Source organism: Scyliorhinus torazame, chromosome 8 (genome assembly GCF_047496885.1).
Source record: "Scyliorhinus torazame isolate Kashiwa2021f chromosome 8, sScyTor2.1, whole genome shotgun sequence".
In the NCBI taxonomy this organism is placed as follows: domain Eukaryota; kingdom Metazoa; phylum Chordata; class Chondrichthyes; order Carcharhiniformes; family Scyliorhinidae; genus Scyliorhinus; species Scyliorhinus torazame.
In genome coordinates, this window is record NC_092714.1 from 191,041,176 (window position 1) to 191,068,824 (window position 27,649).

At 45.1% G+C, this 27,649-nt stretch overlaps 1 protein-coding gene across 2 annotated transcripts in view; it reads right to left on the reverse strand.

The window, feature by feature from the left end:
- Positions 1 to 1,205: 1,205 nt before the first annotated feature.
- Positions 1,206 to 27,649, reverse strand: part of LOC140428811 (bactericidal permeability-increasing protein-like) — a 56,056-nt gene continuing 29,612 nt past the window's right edge. For both annotated transcript variants that reach the window (XM_072515494.1, XM_072515493.1), the window contains 3 exons: positions 11,532 to 11,595; positions 3,947 to 4,023; positions 1,206 to 1,576 (listed from right to left, as the gene is read on the reverse strand). In XM_072515494.1, the coding sequence (XP_072371595.1) occupies positions 1,538 to 1,576; positions 3,947 to 4,023; positions 11,532 to 11,595 (180 nt within the window). In that variant the 3' untranslated portion in view covers positions 1,206 to 1,537. The remainder of the gene's footprint in view (positions 1,577 to 3,946; positions 4,024 to 11,531; positions 11,596 to 27,649) is intronic.

Sequence of the window (27,649 nt, forward strand, 5' to 3'; positions counted from 1 at the left end):
AACTCTGTTTCTCCCTCTACAGACACTGCCAGACCTGCTGAGGTTATCCAGCATTTTCTGCTTTAATTTCAGATTTCCAGAATCTACAGTATTTTGCTTTTATTTTAGTGTTTTTAAATTAGTTGTTTTATGCAGAATATAGGTGAGAATATAGGTGAAAGCTTGTGCATATAACTCTCAAAAGATTGCCCCAACCCTCCCCAACCACCACCACAACCCTCCCAGATTCTTTCTACTAGGGGCTGATTTAGCACAGGGCTAAATAAATAGTCTAAATCGCTGGCTTTGAAAGCAGACCAAGGCAGGCCAGCAGCACGGGTTCAATTCCCGTACCAGTCTCCCCGAACAGGTGCTGGAATGTGGCGACTAGGGGCTTTTCACAGCAACTTCATGTGAAGCCTATTTGTGACAATAAGCGATTTTCATTTCATTTCATTTCTCACAGGTGATCTGCATGACCTGGGCCCAACGCCTTAGGAAGGATATTTTGGCCTTGGAGAGATTGTAATTTAGGTTTACAAGCATGATACCTGGTCTTCAGGGCTAAGTTATGAGGAGAGATTATGCAAATTAAGCCTGTTTTCTCTAGAATTTAGAAGGTTATGGGTTGATCAACCAAAGTCTTCAAGCTATTAACAGGAAAAGACAGGATAGATAAAGATAAACTTTTTCCACTGCTTGGAGATTCTAGAATTAGGGAGCATAGTCTAAAAATTAGGGCCAGACCATTCAGGAGAGATATTAGGAAGGATTTTTACACAAAAGGGTAGTAGCGGTTTGGAACTCTCTTCCACAAACAGCAATTGATGCTAGGTCAGTTGTTGCTTTTAAATCTGAACTAGATACATTTTTGTTAAGCAAAGGCATTAAGGGATATCGGTCAAAGGCAGGTATATGAAGTTAGGCCACAGATCAGCCATGATCTCATTGAATGGCGAAGCAGGCTCGAGGGGCTGAATGGCCTACTGCTGTTCTTATGTTCCTGTAAAGAATTCAGCTTCTCATATCCTGGGATGATGCACTAAATGTTGTCTTTACTTGTGTTCCCTCAATGTGAATGAAGGTCACAAAGCATGTGGAAAATGTGTCGATCGGGAGAATAATGTTACAAATGAGGAGATATACTGAGAGGACAGCTGAATCCCTGTGATTTGATCAGCAAATAGGCCGCAATCAATGTCCAGCAATAAAACATTAGTACCTGATTGAGTGAGATGACAAGATATTGTATTCAATTTATTGAATCAATCAAGGTAAATAAATACATTAAAGAATTGGACACAAACATTTGTAGCCTTTATTACATAATTTCAAAAAGTGGAACATTATACGTTGCATGGTCACATTTATTATCAGTTTTTAAATTACAGTAAAATAACACAAAGCATTAACGTGCTTTTAAGTAAAGCATATTGAAATGTTAGGGAAAATTGTTTTAGGCAAGTATCAATTGTAGATGAAAGATTTGCATAATTAATTTCTTCTGGATGTTTCAATTTATGACCACAGTATCCACGATGTGAAAATTCTTTGACATTCAAGTGTAGCTGAGATCTGTGGCAAACAGCAGGAAATTCTAAAACATATTAATAAAAAAAATGTAAGCACCAAGAACAATGGCTTATGTGTTATGTTTACTCTTATCACAGCCCATTTTATGCACCATGGAAATATCTGTCATTAAGTTACGTATAGTAGCATCATAATTTCCAATACATGAGTTGAGACTATTGCATGAATTTGTAGATTTCTAAGGGTGGATAGTCTGATACATATTGTCACCTGTTTAATTGTACTCTATTACTACCCAAAAACTATACTGTGAAAAGTAGCTATGAAACGTATGAAAATGTATTGGTGAATCATTAATAATAACTTTCCTGGTTTTGCTTGTTCTGGAAAAGCAAATATAGAAAAAATAAAATCAGAGTTCGACAAATCATATGTAGAAAATATGGATTTGGAATTGGAAGGTCCTACTTGGAATAACGGATCAATTAGCCGGACATCAGAAGTAGGGAAAGTGCTGGACACTATTATGAGGGACATGGTAACTGGGCACTTCGAAAATTATAATATGATTACGCAGAATCAACAGGGATTTACTAAAAGGAAATTGTGCTGGATAACTTTGTTAGAGTTCCTTGAGGTTGTAGCTAGTAAAGTGGTCAAGGGGCTACCAGCGAATGTCATGTATTTGGAGTTGCAAAAAGCATCTGACAAGGTGATGTACAAGGGATGTTCACACGGGATCAGGGGTGAGCTGGCAAGGTGGATACAGAACTGGCTAGGCCATAGAAGGCAGAGAGTAGCAATGGAGGGATGCTTTTCTAATTGGAGGGCTGTGACCAGTGGTGTTCCACAGGGATCAGTGCTGGGACCTTTGCTCTTTGTAGTATATATAAATGATTTGGAGGAAAATGTAACTGGTCTGATTAGTAAGTTTGCAGACGACACAAAGGTTGGTGGAATTGCGGATAGCGATGAGGACTGTCAGAGGATACAGCAGGATTTATATTGTCTGGAGACTTGGGCGGAGAGATGGCAGATGGAGTTTAATCCGGACAAATGTGAGGTAATGCATTTTGGAAGGTCTAATGCAGGTAGGGAATATACAGTGAATGGTAGAACCCTCAAGAGTATTGAAAGTCAAAGAGATCTAGGAGTACAGGTCCACAGGTCATTGAAAGGGGCAACACAGGTGGAGAAGGTAGTCAAGAAGGCATACGGCATGCTTGCCTTCATTGGCCGGGGCATTGAGTATAAGAATTGGCAAGTCATGTTGCAGCTGTATAGAACCTTAGTTAGGCCACACTTGGAGTATACTGTTCAATTCTGGTCGCCACACTACCAGAAGGATGTGGAGGCTTTAGAGAGGGTGCAGAAGAGATTTACCAGAATGTTGCCTGGTATGGAGGGCATTAGCTATGAGGAGCGATTGAATAAACTCGGTTTGTTCTCACTGGAACGAAGGAGGTTGAGGGCAGACCTGATAGAGGTATACAAAATTATGAGGGGCATAGACAGAGTGGATAGTCAGAGGCTTTTCCCCAGGGTAGAGGGGTCAATTACTAGGGGGCATAGGTTTAAGGTGAGAGGGGCAAGGTTTAGAGTAGATGTACGAGGCAAGTTTTTTACGCAGAGGGTAGTGGGTGCCTGGAACTCGCTACCGGAGGAGGTAGTGGAAGCAGGGACGATAGGGACATTTAAGGGGCATCTTGACAAATATATGAATAGGATGGGAATAGAAGGATACGGACCCAGGAAGTGTAGCAGATTGTAGTTTAGTCGGGCAGCATGGTCGGCACGGGCTTGGAGGGCCGATGGGCCTGTTCCTGTGCTGTACATTTCTTTGTTCTTTGTTCTTTGTGATGTCCAAAGGTATTGCATAAAATTAGCACTCATGGGATTGGGAGTAATATTTTTGGATGGATTGAGGATTGATTAATGGATAGAATGTAGGAACTTACAGGTCATTTCAGTTGACATGATGTAATTAGTGGGAGAGAACGAGACAGGATAATAAAATTAGCAGTTGATAAGGTAGAAGGTTACCCAACGAATAAGAAGGCCTGACATAAAGGAAGAGGAAGTTTTTAGGCAGCAGATATCAATGGAAATAAACTGGTCAGCAACATAAAAAGGACAAAGTATGTCCAAAAGACAGCAACAATTACAACCAGACCAGCAGCTAACAGAGAAGTCGAACCAGCAGACAATAAGAGTCAGTTCGGAAAATTTGGCGTTTCAGCCAGAATTCCATTCACTACCAGCGGCACCGGAAAGTCCCAGCTGCGAAAGACGATGGAAGATTTTGGCCCTTATTTTTGGCTGTATATATGCTACAACATAGCCTTTTATGTAATTAATGTGTCACACCATAAATTGCTTCATAAGGTCAGGAGGCCGTCCCTTACAAAACAGCTCTATAACTAAGTAACTTTACCTTGTGTGGCTGTACAATAAGGTTAGAAAGCTTAAAGTGACCGATCAGAGGAAGTGGGTATCCATCATCCAGGGCCGCTGCATAGAACAATAGTTTTCATGTCAGTTGTAATTATAGTGGACACAATTCTGAAATTAACAGTAGACCTTTACTCCCCATCTCCACAGTGAACAGATTTTACATTTGATCTGCTGCAAAAATTGCAGAATGATGCACTGATGCAAATTTTACTCCAAGCTGTTTGTTGGATGTGTTCAACATCTGAAAGATGTGCTGCTTTGCCATGGCTGGCGTATGCCAAGATTCACGGGTAGCGCTGAGGTGGAAGGTCTGTTATTCCCAGCTGTTAGTTTTGTTGCAATGTTTATTTTGGTTCCAATAACATTTTCTGAGATGTTTTTGTATACCTTTGGAGCAATTTTTTTGGCATTGCTTACCTCTTAAATTTTCAATTTGAAAATACTTGCCCATTTTAAAACTAGTGATTTCAGTTTTATGTACTTTGCATGGAGCTTAGGGGGGATTTCCGCACCCACTGCAATGTGTTTCTTGGTGGCGGGAGGCGGCCCGCTGTTGGCCGATGGCGGGATCTCCCCGCCACTGACAATGGGATTTCTCATTGAATCCACCTCGTTCCACCGGGAAACCCACGGCGGGGGTTCGCCGTCAGCGGGCCTGCTGAAAAATCCGCCCCCCCCCCCATTATTTACCTGCAACACAGCAATTGTGTGAAGGACATAGAGCGATATTTTTAAGGTAAATTTTTGTTGCCAATAAAGTGAGAATATTAGTGCTGGGAGACCAGATTTGTTTTTCATTTTGTCGCTAATAATCAGCTCTGGAGCAAGGTATACTACACAGGTTAAGAATAAAGCTGCTTATAATCTACTCCAATGTAGGTAGTGGGGGTGGGGGTGTAGGGGAGTTGGGAGGGAGTGAGGTTGGCGTGCAGAATGTTTTTTAAATGGTGAGATAAGTAATGGAATGCCCTGCTTGAAAGGGTTTGGATGAGGAGCACCTTCCATAGGAATAGGAGTAAGTCAGCCCTTAGAGCAAGTTTGGCAATTTGGTGAGATCATGACTGATCTGTATCCTAAATCCATTTACACCCTGCTCTCCATACCCCTTAATACCATCAGCCAGCAAATTTGTATTGATCTCAGAGAGTTAACAATCGAGCTGGATTTTATTGTGGGAGAGTGTTCGATATTTCTATCACCCTTTCCTTAAAGAAGTGTTCTCACCATCTCTCGAATGGCCTGGCTTTTATTTGATGGTTATATCTCCTTGTCTTAAACTTAACCGAGCAGGGGAAAAGGTATCTCCAGGAACAGGAGCACATTATTAATGTGTGGTTGTGCAGGAACGACACAGGTGATAACTTCAACAGTTTAATGCAAAGGTACTCAACTGCTTTTACATGTCATGCTTGTAGTCACATGGGAGTGACTTCAGGTGTGTCCTCCCATCTCCACATTGCTTATCACTCCTGGTACACAGGTCACATAGTACTCTGAGCGGATGCACATTTTTCACTTGAATTTAGCCCCACAAGCCTGTTCTGTCTTGCAATGAGTCCATGCTGATCTTTGACCTGACTCCATAGAAACACCTTTGCCCCATGTCTCTCAATACCTTGGGTTAACAAATATCTATCAATACGTGATTTAAAGTTACAATTTATCTAGAATCCATTGCCATTCGTGGAAGAGATTTTCAAATTTTGACCACCCTTTGTGTGTGGAAGTGTTTGCTAATTGCACTCTTGAAAGATTTGGTTCAAGTTTTTCGACAATTGCCAGATTCCTCAACCAGCAGAAATTATTTACCTCTATCTACTCTATTTATTCACTTCAATATCTGAAAAAAACATTTCAAATCACCCCCTGGACTGCTAAATTCCCATGAATACAATCCTTGTTTGTGCAATCTCTCCTCATAATTTAACTCTTAGAGTTAGCATTTTGATAAATCTATGCTCCAGTGTCTTGAAAGCCAATACCTCTTCCTAAAATGTGCTGCCCACAATTGCTCATCGTACTCCAGTTGTGTCCTAATCATGGTTTTGTATAACTGAACCATCACTTTCACCCCCTCATGTTCTAATCTTGTAGATACAATGACCAACATCTCAATAACCTTTTTGATTATTTTCTGTACCTGTTGATGACATTTTAATGATCTAGGTATCTAGATCCCCAAGACTCTTGGATCTCTACTCTTTTTTGCATTTCAACATGTGGAAAGAACACCGTTCTACCCTTTTTTGGTCTAAAGTGAATGACCTCACATTTAACTACATTAAAATTAATTTGCCACATTCTTTCCCTATTCATTTCACCTATCAATATCTCTTTTTATTTTTACACTATCAGATTATTTAAAAATCCTATAAACCTCAATGAAATTTCCTAGCTTTCCATATTTCGGATAACAGGAGCCTAGTTTATCTAATCTCTCCTGTGAATTGAAGCTTGTTCATGTGCTAGTGAATCTTCTTCTAACGTCAGTATCTTGTTTCTAAGGTGCACTGCCTAGATGGCACACAGTTCTCCATGTGAAATCTAACTAAATGTAGGAAAAAGTTCACCCACTTTATATTCTAGCTCTTCTCTAGATATCAAAGCTAACATTTCATTAGATGCTCAGTTAACTTTGTTTTGTATCTGAGTGGCACATTTTAATGATCGGTGTACATGGACCACTAAATCTCTTTGCACCTTCACTGCTCCTCCGATTAATGCTCAGTTCTATTTTGGTACAAGATGGATGACCTCACACTTAGCTGTGTTGAAATCCATTTGTTTTATCCGCTCATTTAATCCATAAATGTTTCTTGGTAATTTTATGCTCCTGCCTACACTACTTGCTATGCCACTAATCTCTGTGTCATCAGCAAACTTGGATATATTGCCCTCTATTGTGTTATCTAAGTTGTTAATTATAAAGTGAAAAGTTGCTGCTTCAGCACAGATGCTTGTGGTACACTACTATTCACTTCCTTCCAATTCAAATGTATACCCATTATCCATATTTTCTATCTTCTACTGCCTAATTAATCTCTTCATCATGTCAATAATTTATTTTCAATTCTATGACCTTAAAATTTAACTAATAGCCTCTCAGAATGATAGAATCATGGAATCCCTACAGTGCAGAAGGAGGCCATTTGAAACCTTATTGCATGCCTTCAGGCAATCCATATAAAATATATCCAGAGGAATTTCAATGTTTTAATGATAGATTCCATTATCTTCCCCCTGCAGATCTTAGACAAAGTGGCCTACAATTTCCTGGTTTATCTTTCTTGCTTTTCTTAAATAATGGAATTTAATTTGTAATTTTCCAATCTAAAGGGACAAATCCTTAATGTAGAGTTTTGGAAGATTATGGCTAAAACAACTGCAAGTGTTTTCAACCAAATCTTTTAAAATTCTGGGGATCTGTGTTTAGTGCCATCATTTTCCGAAAACTTTTTTCTGACAGACATAGTTTAATGAGTTCAAAAAGGAACTCTCTATTACCTTCTCCCTCAAATGCTTGTCTAACTTCTCTTTAAATGTATCTATACAATTTTTGCTGATGGGATTTTCCATTGAGATTATCTCCACCAACCGCGCCAATGATGTCATGGGGGTTCCGCCATGGAAGGTCAGGAATCCTATTAACATACAGATAAATACGCTTAGCGGGCCTCCCTCACAGTATCATCCCACCACATAGGGAATTCATTCCCCGCCCCCCCCCCCGCCCCACCCCTAGTGGCATGGCATCTCATCAACTGGCTATACAACAGGCCTTGACAAACTGTAACCTGGGGAACCAAACCCGCTGGGGGTATACAGGTAAATACCCTTGGGGGGGGGGGGGGGGGGGGGGGAGGGACATGCCGAGGAAGTGTCCCCTGTCACTGCCCCGGCAGTTTTCACAGCAGCGGAGGGGGGCAGCATCTGTTGTGGAGGTTCGAGGGATGGGGGTGTTGCATGTGGGGGGCCCTGTGTGTGGGGGAGGAGGTGGGGAATGCTCTGTTCGATCTGTCAGGAGCCATGAATGAGCCTGCACACCAGCATGATTTTGTGCGACCCGCCCCTTCCATTTATTTTCAAAGTGTTTAAAAGTATGGCCGGAAAACCCGACAAGGCAGTTGGTGGGCTGCCCTCCACATTTCCCGCCTCAGATAACACTTCGAAAAAATTGGGAAAATTCCATTCTTAGACTGCATGCAGTGTTCTAATTGTTCTGATTAAGTTTTGATACCGGTTTAGCAAAACTTCCCTACCTTGCAATCCTACCACACAAGAAATAAAGCCTTATGCTTCTGCATTTTAAAAATATCCTTTCTATCCTCTGGCACAACCTTTAGTAATTGGTGCATTTGTACTCCGTGATCCCTTTGTTCCTTTAACTCACCTAAACTTGCAACTTCCAGGCAATAAGTGAGCTCCCCATTCTTCCTACCAAAATGTAACAACTCACATTTATTCACTTGTCAATTATTTTCCGATTCTGCAAGTTTCCTGTCCTCCAGTAATTTCTTGCAGTTCTCGTCAGTGTCCCTGTAACTAATAACTGTCATTACTATGTTTTGATTTTGCTTTGATTTCTACACAATGTTTTGTTATTAGGCCAGGTTATTGTGAAGTAACCTGAGTAATATTGTCAATGGCAGTTGCCCTGTTTCTGTTTCAATTGTATGCAATGAAAGTCTTTGATAACATGTTTCTGACTTTGCAGTAATAAAATTAACATGATGTAGTTAACTGTAAAACTAAGATGGATAGAACGCATGGATAATTGCAAATTAAGCCCTTCTGCGTGACACCTCCCCCAAGTGTTGCATTATTCCTTGGTAAAGTTATATACCCACAATGACGGGATGTGGGATGAATGTTAGTATATTAAAACTTATCTAGGTATTAGCATTTGAATAGTTTTCTTGTTAATACTATTTGTTAGATATTCAATATAACTAAATTCAATTTAGCCGGGAGAGCTGAAAGTTTTGCTGTTGAGATCATTTTAAATTTGAAAAAATCCATACATAGACCTATACACAGTCAAGACAATTCCTGGCTTCGCAAACCTGTCCTGGGAATATGTGCCCTGGATGTTCAGATTTAGTTTAGAAGCTGCCGAGTGTGAAGGCGCCTAGACAAAAGGCTGTCATCAGTGCTCCGGCACTTTGTCGAAGATACAAAAACCAAACAAAACTCCTCTAGCCCTCATTCCTCATACCCCCTCAACCCCCACATACTCCCCATGCCATTCCAGCCGATGACACTCCACCCACCCCATTGCCCTTCATAATCCCAATGCCAACTTAGTGCCAACTAATGTCAACTCATGCCCCCTCCCACCACCCTTTTCCCTTACAGCCAACATGCTAACTCACCCAGTATTCACCATGGGCAGACACAAGACCCATGCTGAAATTAAAGAAAGTTCTTAAGTATCTATTGATGAATTTGCTACTTTAAAAAACTTCATTGATGAAAAGCTATTCACTACATTTAACTTCATGTAAATATTTAATCCGATATAACAAAAAAAGCATTTGTATTCATATTCCCACTTCAAAGAAATTATAAGCACTTGGAGCTGTCAATCAAGTTGTGAACTGACAGGCATTCCACTGTGATAATGAGAGGTTGTGAAGTCAATCCTGCAGCACATATCCTGCAATGGTAGTCCTCAGGCTTATGTCAACAGCCAAAGTGATTGGCACTGATTTCTTTTAACAATGCAGGCAGTTTTCTTCAAATATTTAAAAGGGAAGAGTTTTAAATTCCTTGCTAGTTCCCTTTGACAGTTCTATTTGACAGTTCCACCGAACTGGGCAGAGTAGATAGGGAGAAATGGCTTCATGCAGCGATAAGAATCTGAAATGGTCAGGATCTGCTTCAGATCGTGGTGCTGACAGGCTCAATCAAAGCATTTAAGATGGAATACATGATTACCTGAAGGAGAAGAATGTGAAGGACTGCTCAGTGGCATAGTGGTTCGCACTGCTGCCTCACAGCACCAGGGACATGGGTTCTGATTCTATGACTGTGGGGAGAAGGTGAAGGAATGGCATTAAGTGAACTGCTCCCTCAGAGTGCCAGCACAGACATGTTGGACCAATGATATCTTCTATGATGTAGCGATTCTATGAACATTCCCCAATGATGGGTCGGTGATCCCACTGCATGTGGCGGGAATTCCATTTGCATTCATTTGCATCTGATGGATGCTCATTAAAACCTGCCCACTGGTGTCTCGTCAGGCTTTCCAATCTTGCGTCACATCAGCGTCCAACCCGATTGCTAAAGAGTGATGTGCATCAGGCAGGGTCCTCAGTTCACTAGGGACTTTGAGGTGAGTGCAACAAAGCCTTTCTGCCACAGTGCTGTGCTGCTACTGATGTGCTGTTCACCACTCAACCCCGGCAGACACGTTCCTGCCTTCATCTCCACACTGAGCTGGTCATCATGGACACTACTGTGCTGCTGGATCTATGGACCCTCCTGGTTGTCTCGAACCAGTATTCAATCTGGCGTTGGGGAGTAGAGGCGGTATTCTTTCCCTCTGGTGCCACACACCAGTGTCTATCACCGCAACAAAGGTGTGAAATTTGACTGTCGCTGGAGTGCGAGGTGAGGAGGAAAGGCATGGTGATGGCCTGACGAAGACAAGGGGTATCATGTGGAAGGAAGATTCTGTCAGGAAGTGGGGTAGGACTAGGGCTCCCGATGGCAAACAGAGGGACTAAGGAGGTGGATTCTATGACATACAATGGAAGGTGGAGGGAAGAGCAAGGGGAGGGAAGCTGGACCCTGACAAGCCTGCATGAAAACTCACAAACAAGGGAGTCAAAGGGGTACCACATTCTTCACTGGAAGGGGATGGATGAAGATTCCAGATTTGGTGTGTAGTGGTCCAAGTGGCGGTCTGTTGTGGAGGGAGGGGGCTTCAGCAGTTACCCCAGAGATTTTAATCCTAACTGTTCCTGGGTAACTATCTTGCTAAGAGAGTCATAACCATCTGAAGTTTCTGATTTATATCGGAGTTTTGGATGCTCCCCGATGCAGCATAATTGCCCATTGGAATTTTCCATCAATTCCTGTGCAGTCGTTACGTGGGGTCATCCAGAGGATCCTTTAGATCAGCTGCCAGGGCACCTCCTGGGTACAACCCTCCACAGATCAAAAGTTCCGGGCCAATTTGCAGAAGCTCAGGCAAGCAACCATAGTTAATATGTGTGCCAATTCTGTTGAGCAAAGCACTGTTGGATTGTGTTCAGAAATGAGGACCTTAATTCATTCTTGTTTCCTTACCTCCTTTTGCTACAGGTACTGCAATCAGCTACTTCAGCGAAGACCATGATTGAAGTGGCAAATTTCCTGCTCTTTATGATTCGGCTGCTCCCACGAGAAACCCACAGCCAGCAGAACAGCTGATGTTTCATATTTAAGCAACTGAGGGATTTATGTACTTTTGGAAATTGCTGCCATTTTTAATGCAGAAAAATTCAAATGCAAATCATAAGTTTTCATAACAGTAAATAATTGGAGAGCACGGTTTTATTTTTCAGGTTGACGCTTACCATTAATACGTGGTAAAATGACAATAGAAACCAAGAAATCAATTGCAGTTTGCAGGCAGTTTACCTGTAAGAATAAAGCACATTAATACAGTGAGGGAAAAGAGCAATATTCACACTTGTATAAAATTGATTGAAATGCTCAGGAGAGTTCTAAGTAATTTATTCACTATTTTTGACTAAGCCGAGTCAGAGACTTGGTTAAAAGCCACTTTGGAATGAAAACCAGCATGTAATATATCGCAGGCTTTGCTAACTGTAGCATTAATGGCTCTAGACATAAATTTAGGTTGACTTACATTCCACTACATAAGTAGGACAAAGAGATACAGAAGAAGATGTTTTGTAAATACCCACATTTCCCAGTCTCAAGGGTCATTATCTGAGAGTTCAACTCTGCAGTCTTGGACTGACAGAAAATAAAAAGTCGAAACTCAGTGAAGCAGCATAACAGTTGCTTATGTCAAAGCTGACATACTTCTGAGTCTGGCGTGAAAGAAATAAAATATTTTCTCCATTGCAGACAGAAATAATGGGGGGAAATGTTTCCACTAGTTTTGTGCCAGATTTCTGTGCAATCGGCCAAACCAGTACAAAGGGGCTGGTTTAGCACAGGGCTAAAGAGCTGGCTTTTAAAGCAGACCAAGGCAGGCCAGCAGCGTAGGTTCAATTTCCGTACCAGCCTCCCCGAACAGGCGCTGGAATGTGGCGACTAGGGGCTTTTCACTGTAACTTCATTTGAAGCCTACCTGTGACAATAAGAGATTTTTATTTCATTTCATTTCTCAGGTTCAGGGAATTTTCAATGTTAATGATGTATGAACAAAGTTACTTGTGTTGGTATTTTCCATGATCTTTTACTGTGGTTTAGGATTGAATTCACCTGAGTCAGGCCCAATCCACAGAACTGGCCATGTCCCAGGTCACAATTGCGAGATACTACCCATAATACAGTTTTGAATTACAATTGTTTCCTTTGACACATGGACACTTATCGACACATTTTAAAACAATTTTAATATCAAATAAAAAATGTAATTTACTGAAGAAACAGATGAATATACACCCATGAAATGCTTAAATAGTTCAGTATAATTGTTTTTAAAAGTAATTTTCAATTATTTTAAGTCAGTTTGCTTTTAGGTGGAGTACTGCACACAATTAGTAAAATGCTTACGTTAGCTGATAAGCCCATTTTCAGCTGTGTTAATAAAACTGAACAAGCTTGCTCATTTTAAATACATCAAATCATTTTTTTGATGGGGAAAAAGACACAATCACATTTTGTTAACATTGATCAATTTTGTCTCGGGACAATTTTAGGTTTATGATGATGCAAATATATTTTAGTGTAACATAACCAGATTATGTAACATAATCCGCTTTCTGGTTCAAACATATTTTGACTAATTTTGCAATACTTCCATCGCCCATACTGGCAAAAAAATTGCAAACGAGATCATCAGAAAACCTAACAAAATCTCGCTGATTGTTTTCTGAACTGTAAATGGCCAAATTATCAGTCACACTTCTCAAAGCAAAATTAAAATTTAACACAAAACAAGAATGCTACTGCTTCTCACTTTAATCATCAGGATCACTCAGTAAATTTTAGATTTTTTACACTAAAGTAATAATAAAACAGGAATGTGGGAATCAGAATGCTGATCTTTTGCTCTGGATCTAATGTTGCATTTTCAGCTGTCACCACCCCTGGCAAGGTTGCTGGAGCCAAATAAAGGGTGAGATCTATATGTTATTCTCTAAGTCTGAATAAAGATTGTAGACTTCCAGTTAACACAAATACTTTATTCAATGGCTTTGTTCTGTTTCCAGAGCTTAACTAGATATAATACAGTCAAAAGGTATGACCAGTGAAGCTAAGGTAAACTGCCTATGCTGAGCTGTCTCTGTCTGCTGCTGCTCACTAGCCCTGTGCTTCTGAAAGAGGTGGCTCCTACCTTGGGCTGGACCCTTTATACCCGTTTCTGATGCCCTCTAGTGATGCTGTGGCTGGTACATCTGTCTGTAGTCCCTGGTGTATGTGCAGATGTATGTGCAGATGTACAGATCACTACATCCTCCCCACTTTTATTGGACATGTTTTCTGGACTGGCCTCAAGAAAACTGGACATAACAAGTGGTGAGAATATGCAAACCTGCACACTGTGAAAATGATAAAAGTAATACAGAAACAATTAACTGTGTTGTGAGTCCATCGTGGGAAATGCCCATATTCGGCTTGTGCGTGTGTTGAAGTCACAACTCTAGCCGGTCGGGTGCCTTACAGCTTCTGCTGGAGCATCTTAACGGTGGTAGTAGGGATGATGGTTTGATGTCATCAAGAGTACTGTCGGGCGTTGTGTGGCGAGGAACGTCCTGTGGACAAATGGACTCGGTCAAGTCCAGTGTGGGAAATACTGGCATTGTAGGTCGAATCTCTAATAGATCCCGGCCATTACGGTGAGAATGTACTCCCGCAGACAATTTGACAATGTAGGACCGCGGTGCCTCCTACCTGATCAACGTGGCTGCCTCAGACCATCCGCCTCCTGGGTCCCTGATTCTGATGGTGTCACCTATTGTCAGTGGCTTGAGTGGGATCTCATGTTGATCGTAGTATAGTTTTTGTTTGGAGCATAGTGCCCGCATGTCGTCGAGAACCGGTGTGTTGCCGGGGTCTCGGAATTGCTTTGCCAGTAGGGTTGTCCCGATGTCTCTGCCGAAGAGCATTTGTGCTGGCAACAGTCCTGAGCTCAATGGGGTTGCTCGGTACGATAACAGAGCTAGGTTGATGTCGGAACATGACTCGGCTGCTTTGCTGATGAGTCGTTTAATGATGTGGACATCTTTTTCCCCTGTTCCATTTGATTGCGGGTAGCGGTTCTGTGTCGCACCGTTGTCGGACCTCGACTTTTTCCTGTGTTTGTGGTATTGATACTGTATGTCATCGTTCGTGAAAGCTGTTGTGCTTGTTTGTTCTGGAGCAGATGTGAATTTGTGAGATTCTTTATCATGCCATGGCATGTTTGCAGTCTTGTCATTGTTTTGCAGTGTGCTGTGGCATTGTCGTTCACGTGCAGAGTTGTACCATGTTGTACAGGTCATTGTTTCATTGTTGTTGTTTCTGTCGTTTCTGTCTTTGTTGTTTTCATTGGCGTTCTTGTTGTTGTCGTCCTTGTTGTTCTTTTTGTCGCGCTTGATGATTCTGTTTCATTGTTTTCGCTTTTATTCTTGTTCTTTTTCTTGCCGTGCTTGTTGTTTCTGGGATGCTTCTTGTTGCTTTTGTCGTTCCTGTTGGGCTGCATATTGTTTCTGTTGTTGCTGTTGTTCTTGTTTCTGCTGTGCTTCTTGTGGTTTTTGTTGTTCTTGTTGCGCTCAATGATTGTGCCATGTGGATGATTTGAGTCATTGTCACAGTTATTGGTGTCAGTGTCCTTTGTGGTCTCTGCTACATTGAGCGTATCTTCTTGAGAATTGTGAGAATGATCTGATGTTGCATTGATGATGGTGAATCATTCAATTCCTCTTCTTTGCTTACTTGGTACTCCTCTTCTAGAGTCATTTCTGGTTCACTTGAATCATCATTGATTTCTAGGTTCCCCTCTTTTGGAGTCATTTTAGGTTCACTTGAATTTCATTGAGTTCTTGGTGCTTCCCTTTTGGAATCATTTCAGGGTCACTTGAATTATCATTGATTTCTTGGTGCTCCTCTTTTGGGGTCATTTTAGGTTCACTTGAATTATCATTGATTTCTTGGTGCTCCTCTTTTGAAGTCATTTCAGGTTCATTTGAATCATCTGTGATCTCTTTGTGCTCCTTTTCTGGAGTCAAAATCTTCACGATTTCATTTTGACTCCAGAAGAGGAGCACCTGTTCTGGAGTCAAAATCTTCAAGATTTCTATTGACGTGGTCTCTCTGGACTCATGGGTGGCCGTCCTCTGATTATTGAGTGCTTCTGTGCAGACGAGCTGAGCTATGTCAGTCTTGCTGTGATCCTGCACATCCTGTATGGGAATTGTGATTTCTTCGTCACTTGTCTCACATACAGTGGGTAGACATTCAGTGTCTTCTTCTGGTGGCTCAAATAAGCTTGATAGATCTTCATGGTCTTGTACATGCATGGCATCCGCTATGGAGTGTTTGCTTGCTTCCATTTTTGAGTCTGTCACCGAGCTGTCTGTGGAGGCTTGCGTCACTCTCTTTGTGAAGGCTTGCGTCACTCTCTTTGTGGAGGCTTGCGCCGCTCTCTTTGTGGAGGCTTGTGTCGCTCTCTTTGTGGAGTCCTTCATCGCTCTCTCTGTGGAGTCCTTCATCGCTCTTTCTGTGGAGTTTCACATCGCTTTCTCTGTGGAGTCCTTCATCGCTCTCTCTGTGGAGTTTGTCATCGCTCTCTCTGTGGAGTCTGTCATCGCTCTCTTTGTGGAGTCGTGCAGTGTTCTCACTGTAGAGTCGATCTGCGCTCTCTCAACGGAGTCGTTCTGTGCTCTCTGTGTGGCGTCGTCTTCGTCTTGGGTATTGCTGTCATCCCATGTATCGACGATCTGCCATGGTACCATGGTATTGGCTTCATCTACAATAAGAAGAGTCGCATTGAGCTTTTCAACCGTGTTACTGATGCTGTGATCAGGATCTCCAATTAACTCAGCCATGTCTGAGGAGTATTCTGTGTATTGTTCGATAGACAAATTATCGCTTTTTGTTTCGGAGTTGTGATCGTTCTCTTCATGTTCAATAAACAAATCATCTTCTTGTATGGAGGCTGGGACCCTTCGTGGTGCGTGGACCACTCTCTGTTTCTTGGCGCCAGGCCGCAGCATAATCCTGCACTCACGAGTTAGGATGTCATATATGCTGGGCTGAAGATTCCCCAATCCAAAGAACTCATCGTCGGGGTCTTCACGGTACAACACCTCTAGTTGCGTTTCGGATTTGGTACTGGGGTAGCCATCTCCTAAGATGAAATCTTCATCTGAGTCGTAGTCTACAAGGACCATATCATCTTCTAGGGCGGTGCTAACTGCTTGTTCCAGGGTGTTGTGAAAGTTATTTTCAACTGCTGGTGTAAGTTCGGGCATTGTTCTGTCTTTTGAGGCAAGAAAATTGGGTTTTGCAGCTTTAAATGTCTTTTTGTTCATTTTCGTGTATTTCCCTTTTAAGTGGGTGTGGTCCTGGTCCTCTGACGTCATGACGCTCATGACGTCATGCGTAGGACTCGATTGCCCATGCGCACTACAATCTACTGGCCTTATTGCGCTTGAAAGGCAGCGCAGCGGATTGATGCCGGGAGATCCCACTTCCGATCTACCTGGTTTGCCACGTCCTGTGAGGATGCAATGTGAATCCTGCCCATTGTGGGCGGGATCACATTCTAGCAAATCTGCATATTAATGTGAGACAGCTAGCTTCAGTTTCTTTTTTATTTATTTTTTATTTTTCCAATAAAAAGATATGACCAGTCCACCTGCACCCTGGACATCTTTGGGTTGTAGGGGTGAGGCCTGTGCAGACACGGGGCGAATGTGCAAAAGCTAGTGTCACTCTAATATGCACTCCCTTGATCTATCCAAGGCATGGGATCTACTTGCTTGTCTTGGAGATCTTGGGTAAGTGCCAGTCTCCACAAATAATAATCAATCATCATCATCATCATCATCATCATGTATATTGTCACAAGTAGGCTTTAATGAAGTTACTGTGAAAAGTCCCGAGTCGCCACATTCCGGCGACTGTTCGGGGAGGCTGGAACGGGAATTGAACCCTCACTGCTGGTCTTGTTCTGCATTACAAGCCAGCTGGCATAGCCCACTGTGCTAAACCAGCCCCTACAAATAGGGACTAGATGGCATGGCATGGCACTTTTGGGGGTCTTCCAGGGAATTGCAAGCCTCCAAGTTCTTGTCCTCTGGGTAGGGTGATACCGTGGCAGTGCCACCTGGGTCCTGGCATGGCTCAGGTGGTGCTAGCAGTGTCAAGCTGACATTTTTCCTGCGATGGGGATCAGGCCTGGGTGAGGTGGTTGAGGACCCCCTCATAGTTTTCGAGTCGATTTCGGCGGGAGAACAGCTGGTGAGTCAGTTTCAGCGGGAGCAGTGCGGAAGTGGCTGCTGGGAGGTAAGTCTGTCCTTTAAAAGCACTTGTCTTTGCAGGGGCAGGCCAGTCGATTTCGGCGGGAGAACAGCTGGTGAGTCAGTTTCAGCGGGAGCAGTGCAGAAGTGGCTGCTGGGAGGTAAGTCTGTCCTTTAAAAGCACTTGTCTTTGCAGGGGCAGGCCAGTCGATTTCGGCGGGAGAACAGCTGGTGAGTCAGTTTCAGCGGGAGCAGTGCGGAAGTGGATGCTGGGAGGTAAGTCTGTCCTTTAAAAGCACTTGTCTTTGCAGGGGCAGGCCAGTCGATTTCGGCGGGAGAACAGCTGGTGAGTCAGTTTCAGCGGGAGCAGTGCGGAAGTGGCTGCTGGGAGGTAAGTCTGTCCTTTAAAAGCACTTGTCTTTGCAGGGGCAGGCCAGTCGATTTCGGCGGGAGTGGAGCTGGCTGGTTAGTCAATTTCAGCAGGAGCTGAGAATTTTCTTTTAAAATTAGTGTTTTAGGCGGGAACAGGAAGTCGACCCGCGGACGTCTGGGAAGACCCTCACCAATAAATTCTGGTGGAGAGGAAACCCGAGACACTACACGTGTAGTGTCTCCCACCCGCCCTCCTCCTCTAACCTAATAATAAAACCCATTGGTCTGAGGTAAGTACCATATTTTATTATATTATTATTTTTTATAAAAAATTTAATTTAGTTGTTAGCCAGATCTTGGTAGAAAGTTAGAGGAATGGCAGGGAAGGGAGTGCAATGTTCCTCCTGCAGGATGTTTGAGGTGAGGGATGCAGTTAGTGTCCCTGCTGATTTTACCTGCAGGAAGTGCTGCCATCTCCAGCTCCTCCAAGACCAAGTTAGGGAACTGGAGCTGGAGTTGGAAGAACTTCGGATCATTCGGGAGGCAGAAGGGGTCATAGATAACAGCTTCAGGGAATTAGTTACACCAAAGATTGGAGATAGGTGGGTAACTGTAAGAGGGACTGGGAAAAAGCAGTCAGTGCAGGGATCCCCTGCGGTCGTTCCCCTGAGAAACATGTATACCGCTTTGGATACTTGTGGGGGGGGGGGACTTACCAGGGGTAAGCCATGGGGTACGGGCCTCTGGCACGGAGTCTGTCCCTGTTGCTCAGAAGGGAAGGGGGGAGAGGAGCAGAGCATTAGTAATTGGGGACTCTATAGTCAGGGGCACAGATAGGAGATTTTGTGGGAGCGTGAGAGACTCACGTTTGGTATGTTGCCTCCCAGGTGCAAGGGTACGTGATGTCTCGGATCGTGTTTTCCGGGTCCTTAGGGGGGAGGGGGAGCAGCCCCAAGTCGTGGTCCACATTGGCACTAACGACATAGGTAGGAAAGGGGACAAGGATGTCAGACAGGCTTTCAGGGAGCTAGGATGGAAGCTCAGAACTAGAACAAACAGAGTTGTTATCTCTGGGTTGTTGCCCGTGCCACGTGATAGTGAGATGAGGAATAGGGAGAGAGAGCATTTAAACACATGGCTACAGGGATGGTGCAGGCGGGAGGGATTCAGATTTCTGGATAACTGGGGCTCCTTCTGGGGAAGGTGGGACCTCTACAGACAGGATGGTCTACATCTGAACGTGAGGGGCACAAATATCCTGGGGGGGAGATTTGTTAGTGCTCTTTGGGGGGGTTTAAACTAATGCAGCAGGGGCATGGGAACCTGGATTGTAGTTTTAGGGTAAGGGAGAATGAGAGTAGAGAGGTCAGGAGCACAGATTTGACGTCGCAGGAGGGGGCCAGTGTTCAGGTAGGTGGTTTGAAGTGTGTCTACTTCAATGCCAGGAGTATACGAAACAAGGTAGGGGAACTGGCAGCATGGGTTGGTACCTGGGACTTCGATGTTGTGGCCATTTCGGAGACATGGATAGAGCAGGGACAGGAATGGATGTTGCAGGTTCCGGGGTTTAGGTGTTTTAGTAAGCTCAGAGAAGGAGGCAAAAGAGGGGGAGGTGTGGCGCTGCTAGTCAAGAGCAGTATTACGGTGGCGGAGAGGATGCTAGATGGGGACTCTTCTTCCGAGGTAGTATGGGCTGAAGTTAGAAACAGGAAAGGAGAGGTCACCCTGTTGGGAGTTTTTTATAGGCCTCCTAATAGTTCTAGGTATGTAGAGGAAAGGATGGCGAAGATGATTCTGGATAAGAGCGAAAGTAACAGGGTAGTTATTATGGGAGACTTTAACTTTCCAAATATTGACTGGAAAAGATATAGTTCGAGTACAATAGATGGGTCGTTTTTTGTACAGTGTGTGCAGGAGGGTTTCCTGAAACAATATGTTGACAGGCCAACAAGAGGCGAGGCCACGTTGGATTTGGTTTTGGGTAATGAACCAGGCCAGGTGTTGGATTTGGAGGTAGGAGAGCACTTTGGGGACAGTGACCACAATTCGGTGACGTTTACGTTAATGATGGAAAGGGATAAGTATACACCGCAGGGCAAGAGTTATAGCTGGGGGAAGGGCAATTATGATGCCATTAGACGTGACTTGGGGGGGATAAGGTGGAGAAGTAGGCTGCAAGTGTTGGGCACACTGGATAAGTGGGGCTTGTTCAAGGATCAGCTACTGCGTGTTCTTGATAAGTATGTACCGGTCAGGCAGGGAGGAAGGCGTCGAGCGAGGGAACCGTGGTTTACCAAGGAAGTGGAATCTCTTGTTAAGAGGAAGAAGGAGGCCTATGTGAAGATGAGGTGTGAAGTTTCAGTTGGGGCGATGGATAGTTACAAGGTAGCGAGGAAAGATCTAAAGAGAGAGCTAAGACGAGCAAGGAGGGGACATGAGAAGTATTTGGCAGGAAGGATCAAGGAAAACCCAAAAGCTTTCTATAGGTATGTCAGGAATAAGCGAATGACTAGGGAAAGAGTAGGACCAGTCAAGGACAGGGATGGGAAATTGTGTGTGGAGTCTGAAAAGATAAGCGAGATACTAAATGAATATTTTTCGTCAGTATTCACTCAGGAAAAAGATAATGTTGTGGAGGAGAATGCTGAGACCCAGGCTATTAGAATAGATGGCATTGAGGTACGTAGGGAAGAGGTGTTGGCAATTCTGGACAGGCTGAAAATAGCTAAGTCCCCGGGACCTGATGGGATTTATCCTAGGATTCTCTGGGAGGCCAGGGAAGAGATTGCTGGACCTTTGGCTTTGATTTTTATGTCATCATTGGCTACAGGAATAGTGCCAGAGGACTGGAGGACAGCAAATGTGGTCCCTTTGTTCAAAAAGGGGAGCAGAGACAACCCCGGCAACTATAGACCGGTGAGCCTCACGTCTGTAGTGGGTAAAGTCTTGGAGGGGATTATAAGAGACAAGATTTATAATCATCTAGATAGGAATAATATGATCAGGGATAGTCAGCATGGCTTTGTGAAGGGTAGGTCATGCCTCACAAACCTTATTGAGTTCTTTGAGAAGGTGACTGAACAGGTAGATGAGGGTAGAGCAGTTGATGTGGTGTATATGGATTTCAGCAAAGCGTTTGATAAGGTTCCCCACGGTAGGCTATTGCAGAAAATACGGAGGCTGGGGATTGAGGGTGATTTAGAGATGTGGATCAGAAATTGGCTAGCTGAAAGAAGACAGAGGGTGGTGGTTGATGGGAAATGTTCAGAATGGAGTACAGTCACAAGTGGAGTACCACAAGGATCTGTTCTGGGGCCGTTGCTGTTTGTCATTTTTATCAATGACCTAGAGGAAGGCGCAGAAGGGTGGGTGAGTAAATTTGCAGACGATACTAAAGTCGGTGGTGTTGTCGATAGTGTGGAAGGATGCAGTAGGTTACAGAGGGATATAGATAAGCTGCAGAGCTGGGCTGAGAGGTGGCAAATGGAGTTTAATGTAGAGAAGTGTGAGGTGATTCACTTTGGAAGGAATAACAGGAATGCAGAATATTTGGCTAATGGTAAAGTTCTTGAAAGTGTGGATGAGCAGAGGGATCTAGGTGTCCATGTACATAGATCCCTGAAAGTTTCCACCCAGGTTGATAGGGTTGTGAAGAAGGCCTATGGAGTGTTGGCCTTTATTGGTAGAGGGATTGAGTTCCGGAGTCAGGAGGTCATGTTGCAGCTGTACAGAACTCTGGTACGGCCGCATTTGGAGTATTGCGTACAGTTCTGGTCACCGCATTATAGGAAGGACGTGGAGGCTTTGGAGCGGGTGCAGAGGAGATTTACCAGGATGTTGCCTGGTATGGAGGGAAAATCTTATGAGGAAAGGCTGATGGACTTGAGGTTGTTTTCGTTGGAGAGAAGAAGGTTAAGAGGAGACTTAATAGAGGCATACAAAATGATCAGGGGGTTGGATAGGGTGGACAGTGAGAGCCTTCTCCTGCGGATGGAAATGGCTGGCACGAAGGGGACATAACTTTAAACTGAGGGGTAATATAGGACAGAGGTCAGAGGTAGGTTCTTTACGCAAAGAGTAGTGAGGCCGTGGAATGCCCTACCTGCTACAGTAGTGAACTCGCCAACATTGAGGGCATTTAAAAGTTTATTGGATAAACATATGGATGATAATGGCATAGTGTAGGTTAGATGGCTTTATTTTCAGTGCAACATCGTGGGCCGAAGGGCCTGTACTGCGCTGTATTGTTCTATGTTCTATGTTCTATTTTCTATAGTTGGGGCTTGGGAGATGTTCAGGGCTGTGTGGAAGAATTGGGCATCATTTAAAAATGGCATCCCAATCTCATCCTGCACTGAGGAATTCTGGTGAGCAGAGTTCCTCTGTGCAAGAAATGGAGCTAACTGTGGCCTCAGCTGCCCATTCCCTGCTGAGGGTCCTAATCTACGGAATGGGTGGCATGGTTGCACAATGGTTAGCACTTATGCTTCAAAACACCAGGGTCCCAGTTTCGAATCCCAGCTTGGGTTACTGTCTGTGCGGAGTCTGCACGTTCTCACTGTGTCTGCGTGGGTTTACTCTGGGTGCTCTGGTTTCCTTCCACAAGTCCCGAAAGACATGCTTGTTAGGTGATTTGGACATTCTGAATTCTCCCTCTGTGTACCCGAACAGGCGCCGGACTGTGTCGACTAGAGGATTTTCACAGTAACTTCATTGCAGTGTTAATGTAAGCCTACTTGTGCCAATAATAAAGATTAGAAATGGCTGTTCGATAGCGTGATGTTTCTTGGTGTTCTGAGCGTGCGTTACGGAACTCTGCTCCCATTCGAGTATATCGCACCCATAAACTTTACTTTACACTGTCATTGCAAAAGTCTACTTTTAAAAAGTTCTTTTCATGAGTTAAAATTTTAACCGCAGCTATCACAAAGACTTCAGTCATCTAATCTTTTCCTTTATCCTTCTTTACATGAAATATCTATTTCATTTATAAAATTTAATAACCATGTATCCTTCAAATTACATAAATTTATCTACTTCCTTTTTGAAATCCCTTGAAGTATCTTGTTTGTTCAATGTGGTGGAACATATTTCCCACTATCATTAAAGATAGCTGGCCTAATTCCCGATTTATCTTTTCCTTCCCTTAAAGCTGTAACCCCACCCAGTTCTGGAATCCTTTAATTTGGAGAGAAATGTGTCTCTTTCCAGTTTATCAACCCCTTCATAATATCAAAAGATTTAATTAAGTCTCTCCACAGCTTTCTCTGCAAAAACATGAATGCACAATGCTCTTCATGGTAAATTTTGGGAATGTTCCATCTCCTTTACCTCCTTGAATAACAATGTCCTTTTTGAAAGAGGAGCGAGAAGATTTATGTGAGACAATGGGCGCAATACTCCGGAAAAAGTTCCAAGTGCTGCAGCGAGTTGGAATTGCCGCGAGTTTCCTGGCGCTCGGCCTAGTGAGGCCGGCAACACTATTCAATATTAATTGGTCCACTTAACGAGGCCTCACGGCCTTCTCGCCCCAAATGTTGGCTTGCCAGCTGATTCGCCGGCACCGCGCTCGCCAGGGGCTGCTAAAAACATCGAGCAGCACTTAAGCTGCACTTGCTCAGCCAACCCCATCCAGCTCGCAAAAGTGGAGCGAAGGAGACCGGCCCCAAGATTCGTGGATGATCACCTGGGGAGGCTCCTGGATGCGCTGGAGGCCAGGGGGGACGTCCTGTTCCCTTGAGGGTCCCAGAGGGTGAGCTAGTGCTGCCTGGGACGAGGTGGCGGCAGCAGTCAGCTCAGGGAGTGTGACCAGGAGGACAGGCTAGCAGTGTCGGAAGAAGGTCAATGACCTACACCGCGCAGCATGAGTGAGTAGACACCAACATCCCACCTCCAACCCCTCAAGGGAGCATCCCCCCAAGTGACCTCCAATCCTCCCTCCATCCCCCTCCTCCTTCAGCACTCCCTACACTCACCCGTTCAACCCTCCCTCAACCTACCCCCATCCCTCCCTTCATACCTGCCCCCACAACTGTGAACCACACGTGTGGCTAACGATGCCCTGTCAGTGTTCCCTCAGGAAAAACTCTCCCATAATCGGAGGGAGAGGGCCCAGACTGGCGGTGGGGTGCCGGACTTGGGAATCCTCACCTCTTTCGAGGAGCGGGCCCTGGTGGTGACTGGTGTGGCCGAGGACAGGGCGGTCACCAACCCGGAGGCTGGTGGATGCCGCAGAGGTGAGTACCTGTCAAACGTGAGTAGTAATTCCCTGATTGACTGATCCATCCCTCCCACTGACCACATGTCCATTCTCCTGCAGGTCCTCCAGCCGAGGGCGCCGGCCCTTCCTGGGGAGCCCCCTCTCCTGACTCCAAGGAGGACACCTCGGAGGACAGCTCTGAGGATGCAACTGTTATAGTCGCGGCACAGCTGTCATCCCCACCCTCCACCTCAGTGGGAAATGTTAGTGGTCACCTTTCTGGTGCACAATTTGGTGAGCACCACACTGCTGCTGATGTACAGCTGGTGGAGACAAGAACCCCCAGGCAAGACAGCATTTAGAGGATCCCTGAACCCAGCTGGGTCCCAGCCTGGTGCTGAGCCTCTGGAACAGAGTTATCTGGGCGGATGGGGACGATAGGGACGAACCAAGGTGCGCAGAGGGAAATGTTAGCTCAATCCTGCAGGTTAGCCAATTGGAGGAGTCCTAGAGGCTACGGGCACAGGAGATGGCATCGACAATGAGTGGCACCGAAGGCAACAATGCGCAGGTGGCGACCGCAGTGGAGTACCTGGTGCACGACGTCGGCACCATGAGTAAAGGTGTCAAAGGCACGGTCATTGACGGACATGGCTGAGGGTCTCGGGAGTATGTCTGCCTCACTGGGGGATGTCACCCAATACCAGGCCGATCTTGATGGGGTTCCGCGCGACATGTCCTGTTCTCAGATGGGAATGGCCGAGGCGCTGCGGAGCCTGTCCAAGTCGCAGGTGGGCATGGCTGAGGCACTGCAGAGCGTGGCCCGGTCACTGAGGGATGTATCCCGGTCACTGAAGAGCATCGCCGAGGGCGTTGACACGATGGTGCGGACCATGAGGAACCGCCAGGTCTGGCAGAGCCAAATGATGCAGGGGCAGCTAGGGCTCGGGCCAGTTGCCCCTCCGTCCCAAGGTCAACTCCAGGGCCCTATGGGCACCAACCGCGAGGAGGGGGTGCTGAGTGCCAAACCGGGCCCGTCCCATGGGATGGTGACGGTGGCCACCACTATTCCCGAGTTCCACCCCCCTGATGAGGCCGCGTCTCGGGGTCAGCACACGGGACAGGGTGGCACAGCTGTGCATGTGCCATCAACAAGTGGGCCGGGGCCTTCCGGCCCTAGAGACCCCAGAGGACGTCCGCCAGGGGCATCGAAGGCCACGGGACCAGGTAAGCAGCTGGCTGCCTCCACCTCCGATGTGCATCCTGTGGAAACACCAACACGTAGTGATAGAACTAGGAGAACCAGGCACGTTGAGCTCACTGAGGGCACCAGGGTAGGGAGTAGCAGTTTGTTAAGGGATTGGAAAGATGTGGGGTTGGGGGCCAGGGGGTTGGGGGCGGCATTATCGGGAATGGGGAATTGTACACCACATTGGACAACGCTTTGCACACACATTATGAAGCCGCTGTCACTTTCTTCCGCAATTCGGGCTGACCCCCGGACCCTTTGCCTGTCTCTCCAGAAAAACCCCCTCCCCATGGTACCCACCCACCCTCCATCCTTGGTCGTATCCCGGGAGCTGTGATCCATCTCCTGGGTGTTCGGATGTTGGCTGCTGCGTGTGTGATGTTAACTCCCACACAAAGAACAACAAAGAACAAAGAAATGTACAGCACAGGAACAGGCCCTTCGGCCCTCCAAGCCCGTGCCGACCATGCTGCCCGACTAAATTACAATCTTCTACACTTCCTGGGTCCGTATCCTTCTATTCCCATCCTATTCATGTATTTGTCAAGATGCCCCTTAAATGTCCCTATCGTCCCTGCTTCCACCACCACCTCCAGTAGCGAGTTCCAGGCACCCACTACCCTCTGCGTAAAAAACTTGCCTCGTACATCTACTCTAAACCTTGCCCCTCTCACCTTAAACCTATGCCCCCTAGTAATTGACCCCTCTACCCTGGGGAAAAGCCTCTGACTATCCACTCTGTCTATGCCCCTCATAATTTTGTATACCTCTATCAGGTCTCCCCTCACCCTCCTTCGTTCCAGTGAGAACAAACCGAGTTTATTCAACCGCTCCTCATAGCTAATGCCCTCCATACCAGGCAACATTCTGGTAAATCTCTTCTGCACCCTCTCTAAAGCCTCCACATCCTTCTGGTAGTGTGGCGACCAGAATTGAACACTATACTCCAAGTGTGGCCTAACTAAGGTTCTATACAGCTGCAACATGACTTGCCAATTCTTCTACTCAATGCCCCGGCCAATGAAGGCAAGCATGCGGTATGCCTTCTTGACTACCTTCTCCACCTGTGTTGCCCCTTTCAATGACCTGTGGACCTGTACTCTTAGATCTCTTTGACTTTCAATACTCTTGAGGGTTCTACCATTCACTGTATATTCCCTACCTGCATTAGACCTTCCAAAATGCATTACCTCACATTTGTCCGGATTAAACTCCATCTGCCATCTCTCCGCCCAAGTCTCCAAACAATCTAAATCCTGCTGTATCCTCCGACAGTCCTCATCGCTATCCGCAATTCCACCAACCTTTGTGTCGTCTGCAAACTTACTAATCAGACCAGTTACATTTTCCTCCAAATCATTTATATATACTACAAAGAGCAAAGGTCCCAGCACTGATCCCTGTGGAACACCACTGGTCACAGCCCTCCAATTAGAAAAGCATCCCTCCATTGCTACTCTCTGCCTTCTATGGCCTAGCCAGTTCTGTATCCACCTTGCCAGCTCACCCCTGATCCCGTGTGACTTCACTTTTTGTACTAGTCTACCATGAGGGACCTTGTCAAAGGCCTTACTGAAGTCCATATAGACACCATCCACTGCCCTACCTGCATCAATCATCTTAGTGACCTCCTCGAAAAACTCTGTCAAGTTAGTGAGACACGACCTCCCCTTCACAAAACCGTGCTGCCTCTCACTAATACGTCCATTTGCTTCCAAATGGGAGTAGATCCTGTCTCGAAGAATTCTCTCCAGTAATTTCCCTACCACTGAAGTAAGGCTCACTGGCCTGTAGTTCCCGGGATTATCCTTGCTACCCTTCTTAAACAGAGGAACAACATTGGCTATTCTCCAGTCCTCCGGGACATCCCCTGAAGACAGCGAGGATCCAAAGATTTCTGTCAAGGCCTCAGCAATTTCCTCTCCAGCCTCCTTCAGTATTCTGGGGTAGATCCCATCAGGCCCTGGGGACTTATCTACCTTAATATTTTTTAAGACACCCAAGACCTCGTCTTTTTGGATCACAATGTGACCCAGGCTATCTACACCCCCTTCTCCAGACTAAACATCTACCAATTCCTTCTCTTTGGTGAATACTGATGCAAAGTATTCATTTAGTACCTCGCCCATTTCCTCTGGCTCCACACATAGATTCCCTTGCCTATCCTTCAGTGGGCCAACCCTTTCCCTGGCTACCCTCTTGCTTTTTATGTACGTGTAAAAAGCCTTGGGA